The sequence below is a fragment of the Acyrthosiphon pisum genome, chromosome A1 (genome assembly GCF_005508785.2).
Source record: "Acyrthosiphon pisum isolate AL4f chromosome A1, pea_aphid_22Mar2018_4r6ur, whole genome shotgun sequence".
Taxonomy (NCBI): domain Eukaryota; kingdom Metazoa; phylum Arthropoda; class Insecta; order Hemiptera; family Aphididae; genus Acyrthosiphon; species Acyrthosiphon pisum.
The window spans coordinates 37,555,616-37,582,938 of NC_042494.1; the positions used below are offsets into that span (position 1 = coordinate 37,555,616).

At 27.4% G+C, this 27,323-nt stretch overlaps 1 protein-coding gene across 4 annotated transcripts in view; it reads right to left on the reverse strand.

The window, feature by feature from the left end:
* Positions 1–1,879: 1,879 nt before the first annotated feature.
* LOC100575587 (5-hydroxytryptamine receptor 1) overlaps positions 1,880–27,323 on the reverse strand; it is a 251,248-nt gene continuing 225,804 nt past the window's right edge. For all 4 annotated transcript variants that reach the window (XM_029487000.1, XM_029486998.1, XM_029486999.1 and 1 more), the window contains 2 exons: positions 5,535–5,906; positions 1,880–3,544 (listed from right to left, as the gene is read on the reverse strand). In XM_029487000.1, the coding sequence (XP_029342860.1) occupies positions 3,281–3,544; positions 5,535–5,906 (636 nt within the window). In that variant the 3' untranslated portion in view covers positions 1,880–3,280. The remainder of the gene's footprint in view (positions 3,545–5,534; positions 5,907–27,323) is intronic.

Below are 27,323 nucleotides of genomic sequence, written 5' to 3' on the forward strand. Positions count from 1 at the left end.
GTTTGTAGGATACATCTGGAACACCCATTTTAAATCATAAGAATTAAAAAAAAACAAAATACCAACATCAACGGTTTTAAACGCTAAAATGTTGCACAGACAAGCACAAATCGGAAAAGTTGTAGGTAGTTCATATAAACACATTTTTAAAATTTTAGAAATTTGTTTTTTTTTGGAAATTTTTTAATAGGATTTATAGTTTTTTTTTTAGCTTTTAACTTAATGGCACAATTTATTTACACTTCACGAATGTATAGCGATACTCACCATTGAATATTAATTATTTGAAAAAAACAGCGTCTTACGATAAATTAAAAATATTACTTTTAATATTGTTTGTATTGCCTTGATGACGACAATACTTTTCACATAACGGTCATATAGAACGTGTAAACTTGGTCAAACAACTGTTTAAAGTTTGTCAGGACAGTTTTGTTCCACAATTTTTGCGACCATGTGTGTCGCAGAATAAATTATATATTTCAATTCAAAACAATTTAGGCGTTTAAAATCAATGACGACGGATTGCATAAATATCGTGGATGAGGATTTGTTATCATTCACAGGCCACCGCATGTTGGCGGTGCGTTAGTCAAACATTAACAAACGTGAATTGTATTTAAGCTATACAATGTCCAATACATGCGGACGAATTCAGTTGTACTATAGTGGATAAGTACCAATAATGCAAATGAGATGGATGTTGATGATCATCGGACAGGACACCTGGGAAGTGGCGAGAGATACATGATGGTTTGCATAGTAGGTATGTTAATTTTCAACACAATTGCACTCGCTCTTTATTACATAAACAATAAAAGGTATAATGTTCGAACACAAGACTTGAATAATAATTTCACCAAATATCAATAATAATATTATTATATCCGAGTACATACGTAAATGGTAACGTGAAATTGTCGATATATTTATATATATATATATATATAATATATTGTTAAGATTTTATGTGTATTATTCACAAAATAATAAACATTCTATTAGTTTTAAACAAACAAAAAAATTCGGCGTGTTATGTATTATATTATATGGTATTATACAATCTGAATATGTGTTTGTGTGTGTTTGCGTATTATTATTATTAATTATTATTCTTTTTTTTCACATTTCAAAAATTATAATGTTTTCGCGCTTAGGTACCTATTATTTTTATTTTTTTGTTTTGATTTTACAATATATTTTTCCTTAATTGGTAATAATATAATACACGTTCTATCACAATAATTACATCAAATTCAACTCTCACAATTTTTCAACGTTTACTAATTAAAATCAAAATTTAACAAAATGTATACGGCTTAAATTAAATTTTAATTTAAACAAGCTTAAAGCTCATTATAAAAATTTAAATACTTCAAGAACGTAGTATCTAACTTTAAATAATTTTTTTTCTGAACTACTGTTTTGCTGTAAAATAATTGAAGCTCTTACCGTCAGTAGGTACCTATTTGAAATATTTATACTTAAAATATCTATCTGTTTTATTTTATTCACATTTATTTAATACGTATTCTAAAAAACAAAAATACTTAGGTATGTGATTTAATAAATTATTGTATTATGTATTTGATACAACTCATGTGTGTTATACTTTGTAAGTATTTTAACGAAGGAAAATTTATCTTTTTTCATTGAATTATTAATATACTATTTAAAAATGTTTTAATACTATAATAGGCAACCAGACAATAATAATAATTATTTGTTAAATTTTGTTGTTCATTATTGTATATATCGTTCTGAAATCAACTCAAATAGAACACAACTAAATTATCTAGATCATATTTGTTTTATCATAATATAATTTTTACTTTAACTGCTCATTAGTATAATTTTATAAATATTAGGTGAACATATAGTTAATAAAGAACTTTTATTTGATAGGTCGTAGGTATATGGTACATTTTAAATAGTCGTGAAGATAAGTTTCAACAAAGAATATAAAAATGTACAGTTAAATAAGCAAAATATTTTCAGTGGGTACAAATAATATGACATAGGGGGTCTGGTATGGCTCGGTGGTTGGCCTTAGTCATTTACATGTTTTTAGGTCAAGCATCGGCCGCTTTCACTAGTTCCTGGATGGGTGACCACCCTGGTTTTAGTGGCAAATCGTCGTCCCACATACATGTGTTCTTCAACCAATCGTAACCCCTCCCCCCCTACAAAACTCTAATGGCCTGCATAGTTGCCGATGCTTAAGATCATTAAAAAAATAAGATATAGTTAAAAATCAATAGATAACTTAATTTATTTGTATATTGAAATTGGCATTCGTGACATTAGATATATTTCTATAAAAATGTGTAACCATGAGCAATGTGATGAGATTAATTTCTTATTTTTATGATTGAAGTGCATATACTGGATATATTAAGTAATTAAAATTATTGGAAACATATTTTTTTATGCATGTGAATAAGTATGAGTTGCTTAATATTTTTTTCTAAATGCGTTGTTCAACATTGAATGGAAGATACAAATAATAATGAACTGAAAAATGAAAATGAATTGAAAGTATTCAATTTATTACAGTAGTTCAGAGAAAATAAATTAGTACCTCTCTACATAATGTGTACCGACTACACATACGTATATAAGCGTAATGCGTCTGAATAAATAGATATCAAAGTGATCACAACGGAAGACACAAACTACACAAAATCAATTAGATAATATTACAAACAATTTTAACATAAATTACTCATTTTTTAACATCTTTGATCACGCTGTTGTCGACAAAACAATTGAATCATCGTAAAAGGTTTCTGATATAATATAATTGAGGATTATTACGGTTAAAACTAATATGTCAAACTCCGGGAAGATTTTATAATCAGATATCAAACCGTGAATTGTAATTAAGTGTTTATTGCGCGATTGTAAAAACAAAAACAAAAACAGATGATATATAAATTATGTATAATATTTATGTTACAATGAATTTTAAATATTATGTTATATACCATTTTTTGCAGTTTTTGACACTCGGAATCGTTTAACATATTATTATTATTGTTTTTTTTTTTGCTCAGAGTCCGTAAACAGAATCGAAGAGGATAATATAATGAAATAAAATCGGCAAACATAATCTCATGTCGCAGCATAAAATTATTGTACAATATAATATTATTGTTGTCGACTACCGCCCGTTACCCGACGGTGCAACTACCGCTGTTCTAGATGTACCACCGTGTCGAATGAATATCATAAACTTAATGTTATCGTTGTCGTCGTGGTAATAATTGAGTATAATTTACTAGAGGAACGACTCGGACGCCAGGGTTTGTTGATTGGAATCGGTGGTCCGCGTGTCGTCCGGCTTGGTCGGGGACGGGTGGTGCGGCACTATGCTCGGCTCTCCGGGTATCACGCAATAGTGTGTGGAGTGCTGTGGCTCAGGGTCACCGTACTGCGAATGGTAAAATTCCTCGCGCATCATGTGGTTTAGCGAGCCACACTTGAAGTACAGTATTTGCTGGAACGGCCTTCGGAAGTCTCGGTTCAGCGTGGCGTAGATTACCTGAATCAATTATCAACGGGTAAGGTAAACAATAATGGTTGATTTTACATTAATAAAAGCCACAACAGGATTTTCGAGTGGTTAAACCCCCCCCCCCCCCCCCCCCAGTGGAATGAGTGGTGCGGGTGGGGGTCGCAAGTTGTAGTTCAATCATGTTGTACTGCATAAACGACGGAATAATATTCAATTATATAATCTGTCAGTGAATACGTTTAGTAAAAAAAACTTGGTTTTTTGTATAAAGTCGGGTCATAAAATATGCACTCAAAAAAAAGTGTATGCACACAAAAGTATCTATATGAACTTGTTATTTTTTTACGGATTTGTGTGGTTTTACATTATAGCACCTAACTATTTTATTTTATTTAGATACATTTAAATCCTTTACTTTCGTATTTATAATCAATCTCGATAGTATTGCAAGATAAAATACGGGCTATGAATCATCACGAGGTGATTCACGAAAAGTAATTCACGAGGTGTGAACATTACTATAAGAAATACTAGTTATCATAAAAATGCAGTTCAAAACGTAAAATTGGGAAATATGCCTCTACGGCTTTACAATTAAAAAAAAAGTAGGCTAAATATACACAAATATGCAATTTATATTTTATTAACTACATCTTGAAACAAATATAAAGCTTTTTCTCAGCAATACATAAAATACTCCTAAAGCAAACAAAAAAATGTCAAAATGCAAGCTACAACAATGTATGAACACTGCATAAATCAAGAACTAAATCCATGACATTATTGAGACCAATATGAAGAGACAATTAATAAACTTTCGACAGATAGTATAGGAACTATAATAGCAGGAATCTATATAAGGTTACTATAATATTTGGCACAGTGCGATTTCCATTTCACTTACGTTTCTGTTCGATTTTCTACGAGTAGAACACTCGTAAAGTAGTTGTTAGGTTTATGAGTAATATCGACTGTCATGGGCAAACTTTAAGTATGTATAGTATGAACGGGTTATTATTCCTACACTGTATTTTGTTCTAAACATCCGAATCGGAAAAACCATAAGCTATATTTGAAATACAAGCCATATCGTAGTATTCCCCGCTGATACCAGATATTATTACTTGAAGCCGTACTTTGGAAACGTGGTAAATACCAGGAATCGGTTAGACGGTGTAACCGCAGTGATGACGTCGATATAACGGAACGTCAAACAGAAACAGCTATAGATAGACGTAAATTGTGTAGTATCGTAGAAAACTTCAAAACGAGGCTCTACCGTAATTATATGGGATACGGTTGAAATGCCGACAGTTGAAATATCGACAGGTCATAACACTGACGGTCAAAATGTCGACAGGTACGAAATATCGATTAAAATGTCGACAAATCAAAACAACGACAAATAAAATACCTAATAAAACATAATATAAAAACTAAAAAGTTCCTTACCTAATTAATAAAACCTGATAAAATATAGGATAAAATTATCATAACTTGATTTTAAAACAAAAAATTAACTAATAAAACACATACAAATCTACTTAATTTAAATAGCCCATATATTAATCATAATTTCATATTATATTTAATTTCACGTAAGAACTGAAGACTCTTTATATTTTCTCTTCTTATTATCACATTTTGTGTACGTTTCTCTCTGAGCTTGTATTTTTTTTTCGCTAAAGCTAAGTACTCCAGTACTCCACAAAGAATCGACTCGTACCCTATTTTGGTATTTTTCTACTCGTTTTGTAACTCTTTAATTAAGTGATATAATACACCAATATGAGATGCATCCCAACACAAACACTCTCAACGCCTATTCCAAAATGTAGTAGTAGTACCTATTTAACGATGAATTAATAAACATAATAAAATAACTGTATATATTTAAGGCATTACGTGAGGTTTACGTAGGAATAAAGAACTTATCGAAAAAAAAGAAACCAATCATAAGTGACAACGGTGGTGGATGTATTCGTAATACAGATATATTATTATTTATAATACTCACGGGGTTCAGTAGCGAGTTTGCGTAGCCCAGCCACAGGAACAGGCTGCTCAGCGAGCTGGGTATGCTGGACGGGTCGCTGAGGAACGGCCTGACCAGCGCCAGCACGAAGAACGGTAACCAGCACACGGTAAACGCGCTCATAATGATGCCCAGCGTGGTGGACGCCTTCCGCTCCTTGGCCAGCTGGAACCTGAGCTTCTTTCCGCCAGACTCGGGCTTCTTGGTGGCCGCCGCCGGACGTCCTGCATTGTGGCCGTTGCTGGGTACCACCATCAGCACTGGGCACTGGTACTCGCCCACCGACCGGCGTACCATTGAACAGCATCGGCACCCGTCACCACCACGTGCACCGCTCCCTATCGTTCCACTACACTGTAGTCAAACATAAAACGCATCCAGTTAATAATTAATCCCGTCATAACATAAGCGTCATGCGGTTATATCTACAAGTATCATTATGTTTACTGTTATTGTTGTGGTTGTACGTTCAAGTGGGGTGATCCGTGTTTGAAAAAAAAAAAACGGGAATTATGTGTACCCTTCTAAACCACAACCAAACAACCGTTAATAATTTCTCTGAATATCGTTTTTTTTAAGGCATTGGAAACTTAATTTTAAATTTGGGTTGAAAAACCACCATTTTTTTCTATAGGCTTTTTAGATTTTAATTTTTTTGTAAATTTAAAATAAATCAACTTTAAAAAAATGGAATTAATAATATTATAGGCACGGGGATACACAGAATTTCAAAATTTGATTGTACCATCAATATCTATCGAAATTCCGTTTGATCAGCTATCAGACCACTTTGAAAAATGTTATATTAAAATAATGTTCGTGAGTATTATTTTGATCAACCGTAAAAAAAATATTTTTTGCCCCGAATTGATTAAAATCAAAAACGTGGAATAGAAATTGTACTACTGACTCTATTACCTACATGTATAACGGGACATGTAGAATGGGATCATCTCGTTTTAAATGGATCACCCAAGATTAATTATTAAATACATTTTAAAATTAATATCGTATACATATAGAGTGGATTTAGTAATATTATTAATTATTGTCGTGAGATATTTATTAATAATTTGTGACCACAAATCTGGGGATCGTGTACGATCGTAAATAATATGCATGGCTTTTCAAGTTAACCGATATACTTTATGACTGGTGTCAATATTTAACATTAAAAGTAAATGATATCCATATAATATAATTTTTATTTTTTACTTTGTGGTCCGTTCATATAGCCTCAAGCACGGAAGTAATGGAATTTTAAAATCAACTTTGACGATGAACTCATAATATAATCGAATGTAAAGCGTTCCCCTTCCAAACGTTTTAACCACAACCGCCCAAAGTCATGTGGAAAGGTTCACGGTAGGATCCTTTGAAAACGTTCATACACGATTAAATGTTTCATATTAATTTATAATTAGTTATATAATATACAATTATATATGACGTGTATTATTTATAATACACTCATTTAACATATGTTTCCAATGCGTTTTCACCCCTTTAAACGGACCTTATTAGTCCAACTGTAATGCAATCGGCCATTTAAACATATAGAATAATTTTAAGTAGGTAGTAAATCATGTTATACTTTAAGAACCATTAATTTTGTTGTTGATAATGAGGGAAGGCCGTCATTTTTTTCCACTCTAATAAACTTGTTGACTCTAGATACTTCACGATGGTTGTTACTTGTTAGATACGTAATATTATATCATTATATTAGGTTATCTATTTATTGTATGGTATAAAAGTGACAAGCATTGTGCCGATCGATAATATTGTAATTGGTATTTCAGAAAAAAGGAGAAGCATTTTATTTTTTGTATATTTGTACAAATTCCTTTATCAACGTCGCAGTTTGTTCAAAGTTTGCCTTCAACAATACGCAGGGTGAAACCACGTCTATATAAAACACAAATGTTACCCTCTAAGTTTTAGTACAGTTTGTCCGAGTTTTAGTCGTTTATGTGAGTTTTATTCACATACGTCTGTATTTTTGTTTCCCAAAGAAACTTTAGAAAATTTAGAATATTGAAACACTTAAAGTACCAAATACCGAAAATGTATCTCTCCTAGAGGATTTAAATGAGTTCTATCCTTTTATTTAAAATCACTAAAATGAAAACACGCGTGCATAGAAAAATGTGTTTTTATATAACGTTATATTTTTTTATTTCAATAAGTCAGACACAGCTACGACAATAAATAAATAAAAGTAATCAAATGAATGGATGGAATTTATTATAGAGCAATGGTTATTTCTACATACTCGGCAGAATCTGTATTTCACGGAATCTTAAAATAAAAAATAATGGTGCTAGAATGTAATCATTTATGGACGTTTTATCTTATAGCTTGAATTGTAAATAATATTACTTGAACACTTTCAATGGAAAATATATTTAAATATATCAATATTTGTATGTTCTCATATCTTATATTATAAATCATATTTTATGAATGCTCAAACAAAACAAAAACGTTAAGAAAAAATAAAAATAAATATATTTAGGTAAAATACACCTATATAATATATATGGCATATTGACTATAATTTTATATGTAGTTTTTTAGGAATATTTTTACTAGAATGATTATAATGGTTTTTTTTTAAAATTTGTTTCAACGTCCATGATTAAGATTATTCATTTTAGACTTTCATTGATAATTATTGCATTGTAATACCTAGTAGTGTAGTATTTCAATAAAATAGTAGTTTACCTATATATTTACTAAGCTTAGTAAGTTATCGGTCGGTTTTTGATAATTATAACGTACTAGTAATATCATCAAAGACACATAAGATATACAATTAGTTTTGTTAATTCTTGATTATTATATGTTTTAATCAATGTATCAATACTGTAGACACGTTGTCGATTAATTTAACAGGTTGCCGAGCATAAGGACATTAGGTAACCTCTAAAGTTGGATACAAGTCAAAGTAATTTTTTTTTGCCATCACTTAATATCGCATTGCCTATAATTTGTCATTACGCCCAAACGACGTTGCAATTGTTGCTGACAACAAATTTTGGCAAACTATGTGCTGAAAAGGTAGAGAGAAAACATTTTTTTGGCGTGGTATAACCGAGGAAAACAAATTAATGAAGTGAGAAATAAATTATAAAATATAAAAATATGAATATCCATATAAATAGGACTGCCTATCATTCAAACCCGTTTCGTAGTATAATTTTTGTTAATGTTAATAACCGGAATACAATATTGAACATTTGTTCTTTCACAATTAAAACAACAAAAATAGTAAGAAATGTACTTATTATCAAATTAAATTTCAAATAATCATGTACGCGAGATATTTTTGATAAAGTATACAAACGCTTGTTCAGCTTGTTGTTCGTGAGTTTAAACTTTTAGAGCATAAATAAGTATTGAGTACATTTGTGTCAATACGTATCCGATGAACAGTTGCCAAAGTTGGTGAAAATTATAATATAGGGCATAGATACATATTATGATACATAGTAACAAACCTATTATAATATTTTATTTTATTCTAATTTGATTGGCAACTGATTATAATAAAATTCTAAATGTTTTTATTTAGGTATTGTCTTTTTATTTGTTATAATATGCATGTCACATAACATTACAATCACAAAGAAAACGTCTTCGTAAGTTGACTTACTGTTTACGTAAATGTATGGATAAGTTGGCTGAGTATTAATAACTGTTTGCCGGGTTGACGTTAATATCACGGAAACAATATATTTTTTATAATATTATAACAAATATTTTAACTTAACTACTTTACAGAAAATTAAGTTCATAAATTCCTTTTCACAATATTTCATAGAAGAAAATTAAAACCCTATAGTGTTCTAGAGTGAGATCTTAAATAAATAATTCTATAATAATATATAACATTATTATATTAATCTAATTTCATGCTTGAGATCATTTCAATTTTATTCGTAATTACTTTCAAAATGTATTTAAGTAAAAATGATATCAATTATTTTTAAAAATAAAAATAATATTACTATTCATTGGCGTATTAGGAATTTATTATAATTTTGTTTTTTGTAATGAAATATGCCAAAGGCTCTTCTTATTTCAAGTTTTTGTTAAAATTATTTTTTGTTTTACGTAGGCAATTATTTTAACGTTAGAATTTCTGTGTTTCAAAAATCAACTGACTTTAGCTCCTCATCCACCAACACCAAATTAACTGAAATAATTAAATTATGTTATAATAAATAAGGACGATGTTTTTTATAAGCATTTTAAGTACAAATTTTGACAAAATTAAAAAATGATTTTCTAGTAAAAAATTTATAAAATGTTGAAGTTTTATAGCTAAGGATTGAAAATTTAAAACAAGGTCCCACGTAAGTAGTTAATTCCATAACCAAAAAATATAAAAACATACATAAACAAAGTTTTTTTTTATAGTTATTTTAGGTTCACATTTTGACGAAATTTCATATTAAATTACCTAGAATCAAGATTTTTTTTGTAATTTTATGATATCAATTCCCAGTGGCGTCGATCCCTATATCCAGGTATTGCAGTTGCAATACCTGTTAGGGGTGGTTACATTTTCCTCCAAAAACGAGATACCGTTTTCCTCCAATGTCGATTTTTCTCCACAAACAAAAAGGTCGGTTTCCATTTTCCTCCACATTATTTTAGACTGAAATTATGTCTATTTTCCTCCAATATTTTAGTCGGTGTTGTAGTATTACGTTATGTATTATAAAGATAGAGTAAGTCTAGGATTCAGGCCCTAGGGCTTGCAAACGTTATAATAACGTTATATTTGACAAAAAACGATTGAAATGTATAAACATAATTATAAAAATAATTATTTATATTAACTATTTTATTATTTTATTTATTATTTATTGGAGGAAAATGGTCAAGAATTATTTTTTATTTTTTTGGAGGAAAATGGACAGTGGGGGAAAACGGTATCTCGTTTTTGGAGGAAAATGGCAACGGTGGCAAGACATACCGGCTAATATTATTTTAATTTATGAAAATTATAAATTATTTTATTTATCATCATAGCTAACATTATGAATTATGATAAACCAGGTTAGGTAAGTGGTTCTTGCTTAGCAGGTATGCTTTGCAATACCTCTAAAAACTGATTTTGGCGCCACTGTCAATTCCAGTCTTGTAAAGTATTCGAATACAAGTATTGATATGGTATTCTAAATACAAATTTTTTAATGTATTTTTCAAGTATTTTGAATACTTTTTAAACGTATTTAAAAAAAAATTTAAATACGTTTTATTAATTTTAATTTATTATTTTTCACAAAAAATTGATAACAATAAAGATAATATTGTTTTCGTTGAAAGCTAATATTATATTTTTGTATAGTAAAAGTAGGTATTTTATAAAAATATTTAAAATTTAAATAATACCACATCAAATTTTATATGGTTTCTATATTGGAATTTTTTAAGAAAACTGAAAATCTAATAATTTTAAAATAGTTTCATATTAATAGTTAATACCACTCTTTAGTTTATTTTTTCATTAAAACTTAATCAATATTAATTGAACTGTTGAAATATATCTGAATACAGAACGAAATATGTGAACATGTATATATCTCTAAATAGTCAGACATGTTATAGTAATTGTTAAAATCTATGGTAAGTAGTAACATAATAGGTACCGGTGGAAAATATACATATATATTATATAACATAAAATTAAAAAAAATACTTGCTATTTGTATTCAAATACTTTGTAAGTATTCGTAAAATACATTTTTATAATAGTATTTTAAAAGTATTTTTAATACTTTTTTATTCGATTACTAGTATTAGTATTTTAATACTTTTTCAAAAGTATTTTTTACAAGACTGATCAATTCAACTTACTGGCTATCCGTATTAATAATAAGTAATAACAATATAAATATATTATAAAATATCCTAGACAGACAAACTGTCTCCGCTCAGAGTCGTGTTTCGTATACAATTATATTATATCATTAAATTTAAATTTAATATCATCCATTACAGTGACCCACTTGTGACATCCACTTACCCCCTTTTTAGTTTTTTGATTGTATTAATTAAAGATATAAATAAAGTATGCAGAGAGTTAGCTCTTTTTTTTTACCTTTTTGAATCAAGATAACTGTATTTGACTAATAAGCGCTAAAGTTTAAAGTTGAAAACTTTATTATATTCATTGCCTTTCCAAGAACCTCTGGCTATGAAATACCTATATATTTATCACATAGTCAGTCGACACATTTTCGCCTACATGGAATTTATATTAATATTAATATACCTGCCAGTGGTATTCTAACAGTAAATTGTATTACTAATCTATTTTTATTAATTTTGTTCAAATTATTAACTAACAAAATAATATTTTATAATAATTTATGGTAATAATAGACAATAATCAAATTTAAATGAAGTTTTCAGTTTTGTAAAGGTTTACGATTTTCAATTGTGATATTCAATTGCATTTAGGAATTTCCACATAACAGTTTCAAAGTCTTGGTTTAGATTTTATCAATTCCACTATTAGATAATATATTACTTAATGCAATATTTCAATATTCGATAACCTTTGAAGACATTGTGTTTGATATGCGTTCTATTGGGTTGTAACATGTAAGCCATATAAATATGTATGACGTAGGTTATATAGATTTAAAAGAATATTTTATTAGAAACTTCCAAAACGGCATTTGAAACAATGTTGCATTACCTGCATTATTGATAATTGATACACATTTAGTGGTTTTTAATAAAATATATATGCATAAAACTTACTAATGGTACGATGGTTATTAATAAAGTGTACTTGAGAAACTACTTGAGCAACACTATAATATATTTATATATAAGTATATACAATTTATTTTTTATTTGTTCAGGCTTCTACAGTAATATTGTTCTAAGCGTAATTTAGTATTAAAACAAGATATAAATAAATCTAAAGTCTTAAATTAAGAAACAATTTATAAATTATTTCGGTGCTTTCTACATTGAGTACCGTTGATATATTTTGTTGTGCTCATATTTTAGACGATGACAATTGATAAGTGGGGCTTATTATATTGTTTATGTTGAAATTGGGTTAGTCTTCTATGGGGGAGGGGTGGCATGATTTGAAACAAATGTTAGAGGTTAGATAGGTAGTAATTTTAGCAAAATATCAAAATTATTAACCAAACTAATCAACTAATTATCATTATGCAAGTCTTAAATTTTCGACCATTTTTAGTAAACTTACTAGGTGCATTGATTTCAATAATTCTTTTATGAAAACTATGCATGCCTATATTTTTGTTGAATAATTTTCTATAATTTATGTAATGTGATATGATTGAAACAATTCATTATTTTAAAGAATAATGTTGGTTGGTGGTTCGAGTTGTTCGTATAATTTATCGTTGATTCGTGTTGAGGAGTTATATTTTTATAGTATTTTAGATTTATTGATAACTTTATTTTTGGTAACTAAGTCTTCGATGGCTGCAGCTGGTATATGTTATTATTAGGTAGCTTATCGTTGTCAAGGGATTCGATAATATAGTATAATATAATAGTAGGTAACTACTAACTACCTAAAAAAACAATTTTTTTTAGAATATTTTCGATACATATTGTTGTATGGTTATTAATAACGTCATGCATTTATGAATATCTATCTGAAAATGTTAAATTTTAATTACCTATTATTTTAAAGTGTATTACTATACCTACAGTTGTAGGACAAATATTATGTTTGTAAGTTTGTTGTTTCAGTAATTTGACTCTGTATGCCGATATAATGTATAATTATTGTTTATTACCTACCGTGATTAATTGTAGGTATCTACCTAATACAGAGTTAGTTGTTGTTTCTTCAAAACTTTTAACTTGAGTGTTTTTTTTTTTGGTGTATTTGTGTTATTAAGAGATTCATTAATATCCTTATAGCAATGGATTATTTTGGATTTGTTATTTCATGGGGATTGTTTGTTAGATGCTAATAGTTTGTTATCAAGTCATGATTGGTAGGATTTTTTTTATATCTAAATTCGTAGTGTTATTATGAGGATTTTTGGCGTTTTTATTTATTATATTTTCGTTTAATTAAATAGGTGTTTTAATGATAAATTGTGTATTGACGTATTGTTATTTATTATACGAGATGATCATATTAAAATTGAGCTTCAGTTTTACATACATGTAAATAAATCTTGAATTTGTGGAAACATTTAAATTAAATAATACAAAAATAATTTTGTATTTCAATTTGTTTATATTGTTATAATATCCTTTCCTTTGAACCTATATAAGTTACTTGTATATAATATATTGCATCTATAGCTGTTATATAAATTATAAAACGTATGCATTGTAACTATTTTTTTATAATACGTAATTAATATGAGATGTTGTTTATGTATACATAAATAGTTATTATTTACAGTAAGCGTGTTTTCAATTTTATATAAAACGAGGAAGAGGTTAATGTTATAAATTCTTGTTGAGTATAAAGCAATGCAGTTTGTGTTCTTGACATATTATTTGTTCTTTAAGTAAGTAAGTAACAATATTTTCAATTTCATACTTTTATTTTTTTAGGAATATTTCAAAATGTATTTTATATGGATACAGGGATTACATTGTGATTGTGATCCCAAACATAAGCTGTATATAATAATATGTATTCTCAAAGGTCAAACAAAATATTCATACAAAGTACCTATACATGTGTACAAATATGCACATAACAAGGTAACTATAAAAGATAACAAGTATACATGATAAAATTGTCTTAGTATTGTATCTCTCTCAATATATATATTACTAGTATATATTATATCTATCTATTGTACCATATTGTTTTTTTTTAAAAGAGCAATTAAAAATTATCCTATATCGTCTAAATTATTAATTTTGATAAAATAAAAATACATTTTATCTTTAATACCTACATAGACCATACTGTCAACATGTTTTTATTATCGATGATATTATAAACACACAATTTCATTGATAATAATTAAAAATATAATGAGTAATCACTAATCACTATCAAAGAAATTTTAACCAACAAATTGTTAATAGGTCTATGATAATAATATGATCACTACAAATCGTAATATAATTTAGTATTTAATGGACTAAATTATAAAATTGATTATAGGTAATTTGTATATAAATATTATTCAAAAAAATCGCCACATTAGAATCTTTTGTATATTCATAAAAAAATTACTAAATATATTTTTCAATTTCAACTTTATTGTTATAAATTGTGTTTCGAATTCATTAAAATGGCTTATTTAACTTTAATCACTCATTTTTTCAAATATATTAATCATGTATTACTGCATTAGCTTATCTTTATTTACTGTTTTTATTTAATTAAAATTGATTACTAATATGTAAATTTATCGTACGTTATTTTATTAGGCATATGCGTATAGCTGGTGTTTAATTATTTTTTTTTTTAAATGATGGATAAAAACGATTTATTGCTATCGATTTATTATAAAAAAAACTTTATTCTGTTTTTTTATTTTAACGTTATGGCATTATGAGTTTTCGTCAAAAACCAGGGAAAAATTCCATATGAAAATCACAATAGGTATAACCTAATCCCCGCATAATGAAATCATGAGGTATTAATATTTCGCTACCATCAGTTTCATTGGTTGATACTTAAAGGATTACTTACTGTAAATCATTTGTTGAGAAATACCTTAGATGAAAATCATCCAACACTATAATAATGGAACCTAGACGAAGATATCTATCTTAACGGATGTGCATCATTTACAAAATGAGGCGACTCAAAGATGGCACATTGTGATTTGTTTTATAAAAAATTTATTTATACGAATTTTACGCTTAGACGCGCATTAAGTCATGTCCCCGTAAAATAGTCCCAACGAAAATCACTTAAAGTGCTCTTATCTTTATTTTACATTGAAGAATAGCATGAAAAAACAACTAGTTACACTTTTCTAAAGAATACACATTTATATTTTATTTGTTCCAATTATAATTTATTGTTCACTTTACCGGGTATTATCCTGATAGAAAATATTCAAAATTGTACCTAGATATTATTAAAACCCAATCAATTTGATGAATTAAACACGATTTTATTAGAAATTAAGTATATTTTTGTGCGATACATAGATATTATATTATAAAAATTAAGCTTTTATTTTTGTTGAATACTAACTTTGGAGTAGATATTATATTGACATATAATATATTAAATGTTTAAGTAACTTTTTAGAATTTATTGAGTTATACTAAAATTAAACAATATCAAAAAATAGGTACCTATCTATTGCAATGATCTTGTGAACATAATTTCAATGATAGTGGATTGGTGCGTTATAATACAGTTAAAGGGGGACGAGGTGGCTGAGCGGTCTAACGCGTCGGCTGCGGCGCTGCCGGTCGCGGTTTCGATTCTCGGCCACTGGGCGGCATTTTTCTCCAGGCAAGTCACGGTGTCCGGAGAACAAATGCCGCCATCCCCCACTCCGGGCTTGACAGAAACCCTACGGGTGCCCCATTCGAAATTCTGCTAAAAATACACCCACGTGTAACACACCTACCGTTCCAAAAAACGTACAGCACCTCCCCCTTCCCAATGGCCTAAGTTGCCGCGGGATAAAAAAAAAGTAAAAGAAAAAAAAAATACAGTTAAAGTGTTTTCGTCCAGTCAGAATCTTAAAAGTTTTCACCTTAAATCGTTTATACAATAAATCTAAGTCGATTTAGGTCTCCGAACTAAAAATAATAGAAATAATTATATTAAAAGGATATGGTTTAGTGGTTCGCTAATTGTTCTCAGCTACAAACAGTGAACCATTAAATAATTTAATCAGTGTAATTATTTTGATAGCTTAAAAGTCCGTCAGGGGAAAAAAGTTTGGTTTAATGTAACCCACCCCAGTGATGGGTCGATCGTTTTGTATTTTAACGTCAATTCAGTTCTGCGTTCGTAAACATTATGGTTTGAATTTGAACTTCAATCATCCATCGGTGTTGGTATAAATGGTATAGATGGGTTATATAAAGGCTAAACAATACCGATTGTTGCGAGAAATTACGACGATGTGTTTGGATCGGTGGTATGTATGGGTTGTTGGAAGGGTTTCGAGAGAGTGGCTGGGGTTCGTCGATGCATTTACAGCACAGCGTTAGAGGTAAAAATAGCAATTTATTATACCTATTATGTAAATTATACACCTACACAAAGAAAAAATATTGTTTGATTTTTTATTTCATTTAAGCTTGGATGGAATAATATTGCGAACATAATATTTTGTTGCGAATAACTTTATCGCGCTACTTCTACATGTTCAGAGTTTTATATATATTTTTTGTTTATTTATTTTGACGCATAGGTTAGTAACATTTTATTTCTGTTTTTCGAAAGGAACGTTTAAAACACACAAGGAGATAACGAGTTTCGATAAAAATATCTCTTATACGATATAATGAGAGTATGAAACCTAAAAATATTTACGAATTGATTGAGGTCATTTTTTTGAAGCTTGATAGATCTATTTTTTCCCTTGTTAATTTGTACGTTAATGTTGTAATAAATACAACTAGCTGTTACTAAAAATATATTTTATACATTTAAATTAGTTAATAAATATTGACTCTTGAAAACTTGTACTTTAAGTTTAAAGAAACTACAATCCGGAAAAAACTATTACAATAAGTAAATATTATACATATTTATAAGAATAAAATTACATAAATGTCGTGACTGAGGAAGAAAAACATTTGATAACACATCTTTATAGGTATCTCTACACTATTTTCTATTTAGTCTTCGTGGCAGGTTTTTTGGTAGAGTGGTGGTGAACATATGTGACATGAGAATGATACTGTGTGTGCCATATATTTTGATTTTTGATGGAAGCGTTTGTACACTGTTTTGGGTAGCAAAATAAGTGAAGTTAATATTATTTTTAGTTTTTAATTGTATGAGCATTGAGTGTAGAGTATACTTCAATGAAAAGTTAAACATCATTGAGTAATAATATTAATTTTAGTAATTTGATTATATTCGTTGTAGAATAGATAATATTAACTAGATATTTATTTTTGCGTGAATATATTTATAAAATAATTAAAAGAATGATTGTTTGAAAGTAAACCATTTGACTGTTACTAAGCCCGGAGAACAGGATTAGCATGTAAAAAAATTGTTATCCCTTGACTCTTGAGTGACATTCAAAGCTGACTTGAATGCATTACATTGGTGTATAAACGATTGGAAAACAAAAGTCTAAGAAAAAGGCTACGAACATAATATAAACACATGAAGTTGCTATGTCTTGAATAAAAACGGATATTAGAACGCCGGTCACTAAGTGTTTTTCAGAGGTATTGTACAAAATGTAACGATTGTTTCTTGTTGAAATAAAAACTGTAGGGCATATTTCAAACGTCTTAGTATTTAGTATTTAGACAGCAAATGTGTCGTTTATAATCAATCGGTGTGATTAAACTCATTTTGGTATGAACAGCCGTGGTAGATATTATTTATTTATTATTCGTTTCATTAAAGTTCGCGGTGAAGACGGATATGGCCTACATCGATGATCGATGACTTCACCCGGTTCATCGAGTAGGTAGTCTGGTAGTATAAACTTTAGAAATCCACCGAGACTTGTTCGTGGAAACATTATTCAAGTGTATTTTTATTGGTCATAGGACGATAAAAACGCCTAAAATTAAATCTGAACTTTGAGAGCTTACAATCGTTAATAATTTAAGTACATATTCTCTAAGGCTCTAAATTTATATTTACATATTTTATCGTATCACGTCGTATATCTCAAAAAATTATATTATTGCATGTATTTATTCAAATTCTATTAAGTTATGATCTAGTTATTTATTATTCCTCAGTGTGTGCAAGGCACAAACATTTGTTTTTTATTCATGATAATTTATAGCTATCCGAACACTACCGAATTTCCAGTTCTTGATAAATAAATACTATATAGTATATAGGTATATTGTATTGAAGCCTACGTGATTATGTATAGTATCTATCTTTGTTGATTTTAATAATTTATCCACAAAAAAAAAAAACAAAACAAGTTGTTTTATATAACTAAAATAATTGGATTTGATGGAATTCTATAAACATTAAATACAATAACTAATCTATTCTGTTTGCTTGAATTCTTTTCGTTGTTATAATACAATATTTGTATAGAATAATACATTTATATCGCACCAAACTTAATAATTATGGCGTTGGATTTTGGCTCAAACAAGGATATTATGAGTGTTTTTTATGAAAATTGTAAGAGGCTCATGTGGCACATCTTTAGATTACAAATTTAGTTCATATAGTATTTATAATATGATATAATGGTAGTATATATTATGGCAGATTTATAAGAAACTGAGTTTTTTTAAAAATATTTAAAAAAAAAAGTTGTCCATGATTGCTTATAATTTTTTTAACTTATATTTTAGTGATTATTTAAACACCTTTATAATGCTTCGCTTGTTAATAAGTCATATTAATATTAGTAATTTCTGTAACCTTATGCAAGCATTAATGTACCAGTTTATACCTATTATAAGTATGTATCTATACATGCCATCATGATAAAAACATAAAAAAAAACAACTAATTTTTTCATATATTTTGAACAAAAATAAGTATATTTTAGTAGGTACCCAGAATAATATAATAATATCATTTCAAAAAGTTTTAAGCCGTTTTCAACATGATTTTCTTTTATATATATTAGGATTTAAAAGATTTAAATAAGAATTATTATTTATTACTATTTTAATGTGATTAAACTACCTTTTTTTTGATAGAATACAATAACAGGTATGGATTAAAATTATATTAAAATTAAACTGTCCTAAAATTAAAAGATTTTTTTTAAATTTCTAAAATATTTTGTGATCACTTTTTTTTTAGCTTAAGGTACTAACTGGAACGGGAGATCTATCGATTTTGAAATGATATTTATAGTTTATACATTTTCATCGTCTATTTTTTTTTTTTTATAGTTTTCAGTAAAAGGTTCAACATGATCATGCAAAATCCTAAAGATTATGAATAAATAGAAAAAGTGACAAATATTTTAACTTTTCAGATATTTTTAGAAATCCCGGAAAATAATGGCACTAAATACAAAAAATGACATAACTATATTTTCAGTTTTAACTAAACTTCACATAAAACCTTATTCAAATACAATTATTCATCATTGCTTTTAAAAATAATGGTACCAACTCATTAAAAGCACTCAGACCAATTCATTATTTAGTATTTAGTAATAAGGACTTTATTTAAATTTATTATTATTACTAATAATTTAATGTTTTTAATATTAATTTTATGTTGATTTATTTATTTATTTTTGCTGAACTTTTTTTGCTATTTAGTCAGGGGAAAAATGCATCAGAGATTATGTGTGTACGCTGTACTACACATTTATACGATTGTTAGAACTTAGAGATTTATAGCCGGAACGAAATTATTGAAACGGAAAACTCTGGTCAAATAAATTCCTACATTGTAGACGTGTTTTTTATGTTACTGCTGATCCCTGGTTACAGTGTTACACATGAATACAGAATACGGTTTGTTAGTTGCTCGTGAACGCATTTATTGATTTAGAACAAATTCGATCTTGTTTCTGTTAGATTTATCAGTATTTAAATGTTTTGGACGTGTGCATGATCAACTCATCTTTACCTATACGATATGTTGGATACGGATGATGGTAGAATATGATATGATTATAAACTTTAATTATTATACTTAAATTACAGTTGATAAAAATATTATATTTCATTTTATTTTTTTAAACTGATTAAAGTTAGGTAACTTGTAATAATTTATTCAAACACAAAAATTAGGTGTTATCATAATTTTTTAACTTAATATTTAAAATGTATATATATTTTATTTTAATACAGTTATTTGTTCTTATATTTCACTATAATTTGATTTTACATAAAATATTATAGTCTTCCTTTGAAATATACAGTTACAAGATACTTTTTAATAACAATTTTACACATTCATTACACAATCTGTACTGTCGTTTTGTAAATCACATTAATAGTTAATCACTAGTTGTAATAATATTATTTTTATTAAATGGTATAAAACTCTTATGATTTGTTTTCTTAACTCGACACGATTGAAGCACCTAGAAAGAAGCCAGTTCTTTAACTTGTAATCAGAGAGTTTAGAGTTGTGACTTTACTTGACTCTTTTCTGCATTGTTTGTACGCAACAGAAACTTCAACGTATTTAGAATCCAGACTATAAACTATGTTTCAATCTTATTTTCGATTATTTAATGCAATATGACTCCTTGACTTAGAAGATACGAAGTTCGACCTTTGTTGAGTTTAAGTAACTTATCAAACAAATAACAATATTAATATCATAATATGTGTAGGTATAGTGGAGAATCATTGTGATCGTACCATTTTAAGATTTGTGATGTTTATTATATGGTCAGATTTTAGTTTCATGACTTTAATGAAACAAAAGTCCATTGATCAAATACCTAGTAATCACCGACTTGTAATTCTCATATAGGTCATACTATTGAAATATAATATTATCAGTACCTAGTTGTTTTATCTAAAAGTTATATTATACTATATGATGTATTCGAGCGTCGTTGTTCAGAGAATAATAACAAAAACTAGTTAGTTTGCTTCAAAATGTACTAGTCCAATCAAATGTCACATTCGAGCCACAACATCATTTTTTATGACTATTGTTAATGACTAATGTGTAAAAAATTGGACGCTATTGAATTAGCTTTACTTAACTATTTAAATTTAAATTATTAATACAGTTTTAATCTTTCAACGGTCGTTGATTAAGTGTCTTAGAATGATGAAACAAAGGCTATGACAAAATCGATATAACATTTCAGAAATAATATAAGTAATACATAATAGTGTGATACACTAATTATAAGCATTGTAGTATAAGGACAACAGAATTTTTTCACAGTAAATTAATGTGTAAATACATTTTTTCTTCCATAACAATTAAAAACAATACGTTCATTAGATACGCGTTGTATACATGTGTGTATAATTAATTTGCTTTTCTACATGAGCTTTTTTCCTTTTAGCCTAAATCTTATTACCCTAATGTTTTATTGCAAACTTACCTAATTTAATTTAAATAATATTATAATATTTCTGCAATGCGCAAATCATATGATTGTATAATAAGTTTATTGTAGGTATATATTATTATTATGATGAATCACAAATGTATGTAGGACCTTCAGTGTCATTTAAATGTTTTATTCCTTAATGATTAGTGGAAAATTTTTCAATGTAGGTATCTAAAATTTATTTTTGAATCAAAAGGACGAAAACAGAATGAAAAGATAAAATAACATTACTTATTTAATTGGCTATTTTTTATTAAAACAAAATACGTTTTCTACCAATGATTTGATGAAAAATATTTTTTTTTAGAAGAGTGATTTGTTTCAATACAATACAGTTTAAATTGTATACAAATAATTATTATATGCATTAAAATCAGAATTATTATACGAGCTATAATACCGTCTAAAACTAGTATAATAATTCAGTACTTATTACAAACTATAGTACTTATGATATAATGGTAGTTTTCCAAATTCATCAAATAGTTCTCTGTATTTATAATGTTTTATTCTGAATTAAGGATATTCGTATGGAAATTCCAACCGCAAAAAAAATTATGATTGTTAAAAAAAATGCATAATATTTAAATACTAAACTAAAAACGTTTTCAATGGTTAACATTATTTATGAGAACAATACCTAGTCAATAGATATGTATTTTATTACTTATGATGTAAACAACTTCTACGTATAAAAAAAACGTTTACTGTCCAAGGGGTTTGATATAAGTTATACCCAACCTACATCTGTAGAGTTATTCCTTTGGGTACATAATATGTAAGCTATAAAATGTAAGGGATATTTCCAGTAGATACCCGGTTCAATATAAAAGCTCTCTTGAATTCAATAGAGTAAATGTGTTGTTTCTAATAATATTGTATAGGTATGCATATTTCTCGAGGATTTGAGCTATTTATATTTGTAACACTTTAAATACTCAGACTTTTCAGTTAAGAAATAATTAACAGATTGCACATTGGCTGTTTTTATAATGTTTGCGAGAAGAATATAAAATTATAATCTTATATCCTATAAGGGTTGCTAATTGCTATATATTCAATAATTGACTCAGAAATTATCAATATTCAAGATAATGTATGTACCAATCAATATGTATAAATATATTATATTATACAAGATTTAATATTATTATGCGTCAAATCATTAAATATTTAAAAAATCCATAATTATTATTCCAGAAAGGTAAAATTTTTAAATTTATCTATAAAATTTTAATTATTCTGTTCCTGTAAACATATAGTTTAAATACATATAACAGTGTTAGAGAACAGGAGATTGAAAGGTTTATGTATCACATACTATATTTTAGTTAATTTGGTGTTTTCATCTGGAAAATGATTTGCTCATAGTAACTACCTATTTATTATTTACAAAACGGGTTTATTAACAAAATATAAGAATTTCCATTTATTTTATTTAAAACCTTAATATATTTGTAGGAGTCATACAATGATTGAATACGATGTTTGAGTTTAAAAAATAAGAATTGTACTTATATATTATTATCTGTCAATCATTGCAATATATATTGTAACATAAATATTGTGTTTGCTTTGAAAGTATTTTTTCTGTACTCAGTTTCAAATTTCATGATCTATTCATGATTTCTGGATGGTATCATATTTCTTGGTCTGGTGACTAGAATTGTTATGCGTGTCAGACAAAGTTTTGAATACAATATGTTCATTGATATTTTTGGTGATATTTGTAAAAAGTATACTGTATAATAATATATAGTTTTGGAAACTGACGGAATGAAAGTATTAAACAAAAAAATGACAAAAAAATGTGTAAATTTATGTTATAGCATTTGTACCTACATTGATGACATTTCACAATCGATGAAAAAACCTTCGTACTTTTTACCTTATTAGAAATTGTACTGTTATTTATAGAGACATCACATAATATAGGTAGTAATTGAGAATAGGAAAAATCTTAAATTTGTATTTAGTTTTCATCACTTACAAATAAATAAAAGATAAACGAGATTTGCATTATGGTGAGAACATTACTGTTGTTTGATGTATTACTAAGATAATATATTTTTATATTTCATTATTCAAATTTTTAATGGAACGATAGGTAAGTGTTTGGTTAGTAAGTAATACTGGAAGGAAATGAACGAAAAAACCAATATCGCATTACAAAAGATGTCGTCGTAACAAATAATAAAGTCTTTGAAGGGAAAAATGAGCGACTTAATTTAAAAATAAACTCAATCTTGTTTCGCCAATGTGTAAACAAAGAAAAAAAGGGATTTTAAAATGACTGTCAGGTAAAACAAAATAAAAAAAAGAACATTTATTTGTTGAAGTGTGTCTAAAAACCGTCCTTGATAAAACAGTCAACATTAAAATGGTTAGCGGATACACTACAACGTTTGATGATTGACGCATAAAACAGGGGGTGGAACAGTGTTAAAAAATATATAGTGTTTCAATTAAAGGACATTTGAATTTGAATAAAATCAATTGATTAATCATTGATGAAAAAAATAGTAGTAACGTGTTATAGTATTATCATCGTTTATTATGGCAAAAAAACAGTAATGCACGATTTTGTAATCATATATTATGCTGCAAGTTGTACAATATAACTTGGCATATATATTATATAATTCAATCTTTGTTTGGCTTAAGTACATACAGCTGATGATTTTTTTTTTCAATTTTTTCTATATACTGCAGTATTATACTCTAGCTATTAAAAAGCTTTAATCATTAAATAAAATATATAAATGTATCCATCTAATAATCATGTTTATCAAATGCAATACTCCAGTAGGTATAAATTCGATATCTTTACATAATATTAATTAAGTCTAAAAACTTTTTCAAAAACCCTGTAACCTTATTTATTTTAAACATGTATAATGTATATAATATCAACGATAATGTAAAACAGAGATTCAAAATTATATAACTATTTGTATCATCATATTTGCTAGACTAATAATCTAGATAATCGTTAAAACGTACAAAGCGCATGTGTGATTAATACGAGAAGGTATTGAGGATTGGGCAAACATTCATATCTAATCACTGGTACAGTTAAATTTATTTGGGTAACTGTTTTGTAAAAGTTCCCTTTGTAAATCAAGATTTATCAATAATATAGACGTTAAAAAAAAACTTAAACAATACAAGAAAAGTATCTAAGAATGTTGCACTTTTTATTTCAAGAATGTTTTACTCCGATTATTGTATAATATAGGTACATAATATTCAGCTTACTTTGAGAATTTTTTTTTATTTATCATCAAGTTTCAATGCAACAGAATTCAGAAAATATTTGATTACGCTACTAAAAAAGTATCAGAAAGTTTCTAATTCTATTTTTTTTTTTTTGTTTGGTCGTGAGTTGGTGAAAAGTTGGTGCACAGTGATATAGGACTCGTTAGGAAAAATGATGCCGGGACGAAGCAAAATGAGCATAATTCAACCGTGGAATAGGTACATCAAACCATCGACGAAAGAATCTTTTCTTTTCTGTCGGGTATTCGGGTGTGAAAAGTGTAATTATGCCAACTAATGAAAGTGACTTATTTGTTATGCACCGTTGCCTAATAAATAAAATCTACAAACTTTATCTCCATGATTTTATACAGGGTGGCACTTGAGAAGAGTCAAAAACTTTTTACTGCTATAAACTTTGTGTGCGAATTATTTGGGTTTTATTATTGATGTAGAATTGTAAATTAATAATGTCTTAAAAAACAAAAGAGGCAAAAAATATAATTTAATCATAAATTAATTATACTGTTTAACTGAAAGTCACGTCATGATTTAAGTTTTGTCAATATATTGCTATCAGATACGACGGTTGAATTTACTATTCAACAATCGTACAATGAAAATTTGAAAATTATTCATTATGAATTAAAAGTACTTGGGAAATATTAAAAATGAAAAGGTTAGTATATTTTAACATATAAGTATATAAGTATATAACGTTATAATACCACCATTTTTACGTTTATGTTATAAAAAATTCAAATAATTTAACATTAATTTTTGATATTATTCAATTACGGGGGACGATGTATAATAATAAATTGTTCATGTATCTTTTCGCTTATAAATATAAATAATAAAATAAAACATATATTAGGTTTTTATATCTATGTTTATATATTTTATAAAGTGTTTTTAACACCTCATAATACCTCTCTCATTTTTTGGTAGCAAAGAAATTAAATTTAAAGCTGGCGAACCTAAATAATATTTTTAAAATTTTTTTTATGTCATTTGAGTGACCTTTATCATTTTCACAACTGTTATATGTGTCATTCACCAAATAAAATTAAGCGTTTAAATGTAAAAACCTTCAAAAGTTGTTACAGTTAATTGAACAATTATTTCATGCATAAAAACTGTAAAAGCTAATGAACCAATATCAATCAAATTATCAAAGCCATTTATATCTAATCAATATCCGATAATTAAATAACAAATTATTATAAATTTTTAAAAATATTATCGGAATATAATAAATAAAATTTTAACTTTAATACTAAATTATAAAACATGTATAACATTTTAAAATCATTTAATAATTGGTACCAATAGTCCTAACAATAATTATCGTTTAAAATCGAATGGAATAGTAAAGTCCTAAACTGTTATCGGTGTTATCGACACTATTGTTTATCATCCCTATTAGATCTAATTAAGTTTGGTCAGGGCTGAATTTAGGGGGCTCTGGGTACAACTGCCCCGGGCGCCAGTATTTTAGGGGTGCCAAAATGTTGCGGCTAAAAATATGTTTACTTGTGAATTATTAAAATTGTATAATTTTAATTATTTTAATAACAGTATTATATATAATATATAGTAATTAGTATTATGCTGTTTGAAATTTTTTTAATTAATATTAATTTGCATAGTTTTATATAATTTTATTTTATTTATTCATGAAACATCTACAACCTACTTAAATATATTAAAAAAAAAACAATTTATATGATTGTTTAGGTGTTCAAATGTATCTTTGCGGAGAGAGGATTAATCAATTACTAAACAATATTTTTAAAAAAAAACCCACTGTAAAACAAATATTCTTTTCTGTGCTCAAAATCTAAAAGGTTAATGAGGATTTATCTTCCATTTTTTCCGTGGGTAGGCCCCTTAGGTGGAAGCAATTTTTTTTCACCGGAGCTGAGGGAACGCCAATTTTTTTTTGCACTTTTTTTTCTCGCGCAAAATATCTAATTGCGGCACTGAGTTTGGTGCGTAATAGTTTAACTATGTAGTTCACTTATATGCTATCACTCCAATATTTTATTCATAGAAGACTTTAAAATGTATAACATTCACCATCCAGACAGTTTTTATATCAAGGTTAGTGCAACACAGTATAAACCATTCGATTACCAGTTCCGATGTACTTACCTAAGTAATTTAAAACTATAATATTTACGAAGAAATATAAATATATAATAAAATAAACAATAAGTTAAGAATCATTTTTATGAATACACATACAATTTTACAAATCAAATTTAAATTTTCAACCTTTTATTTCTGGTTAGGTGTCACTGCTGGGAGCCTTCCTATTAATGTTATTTTT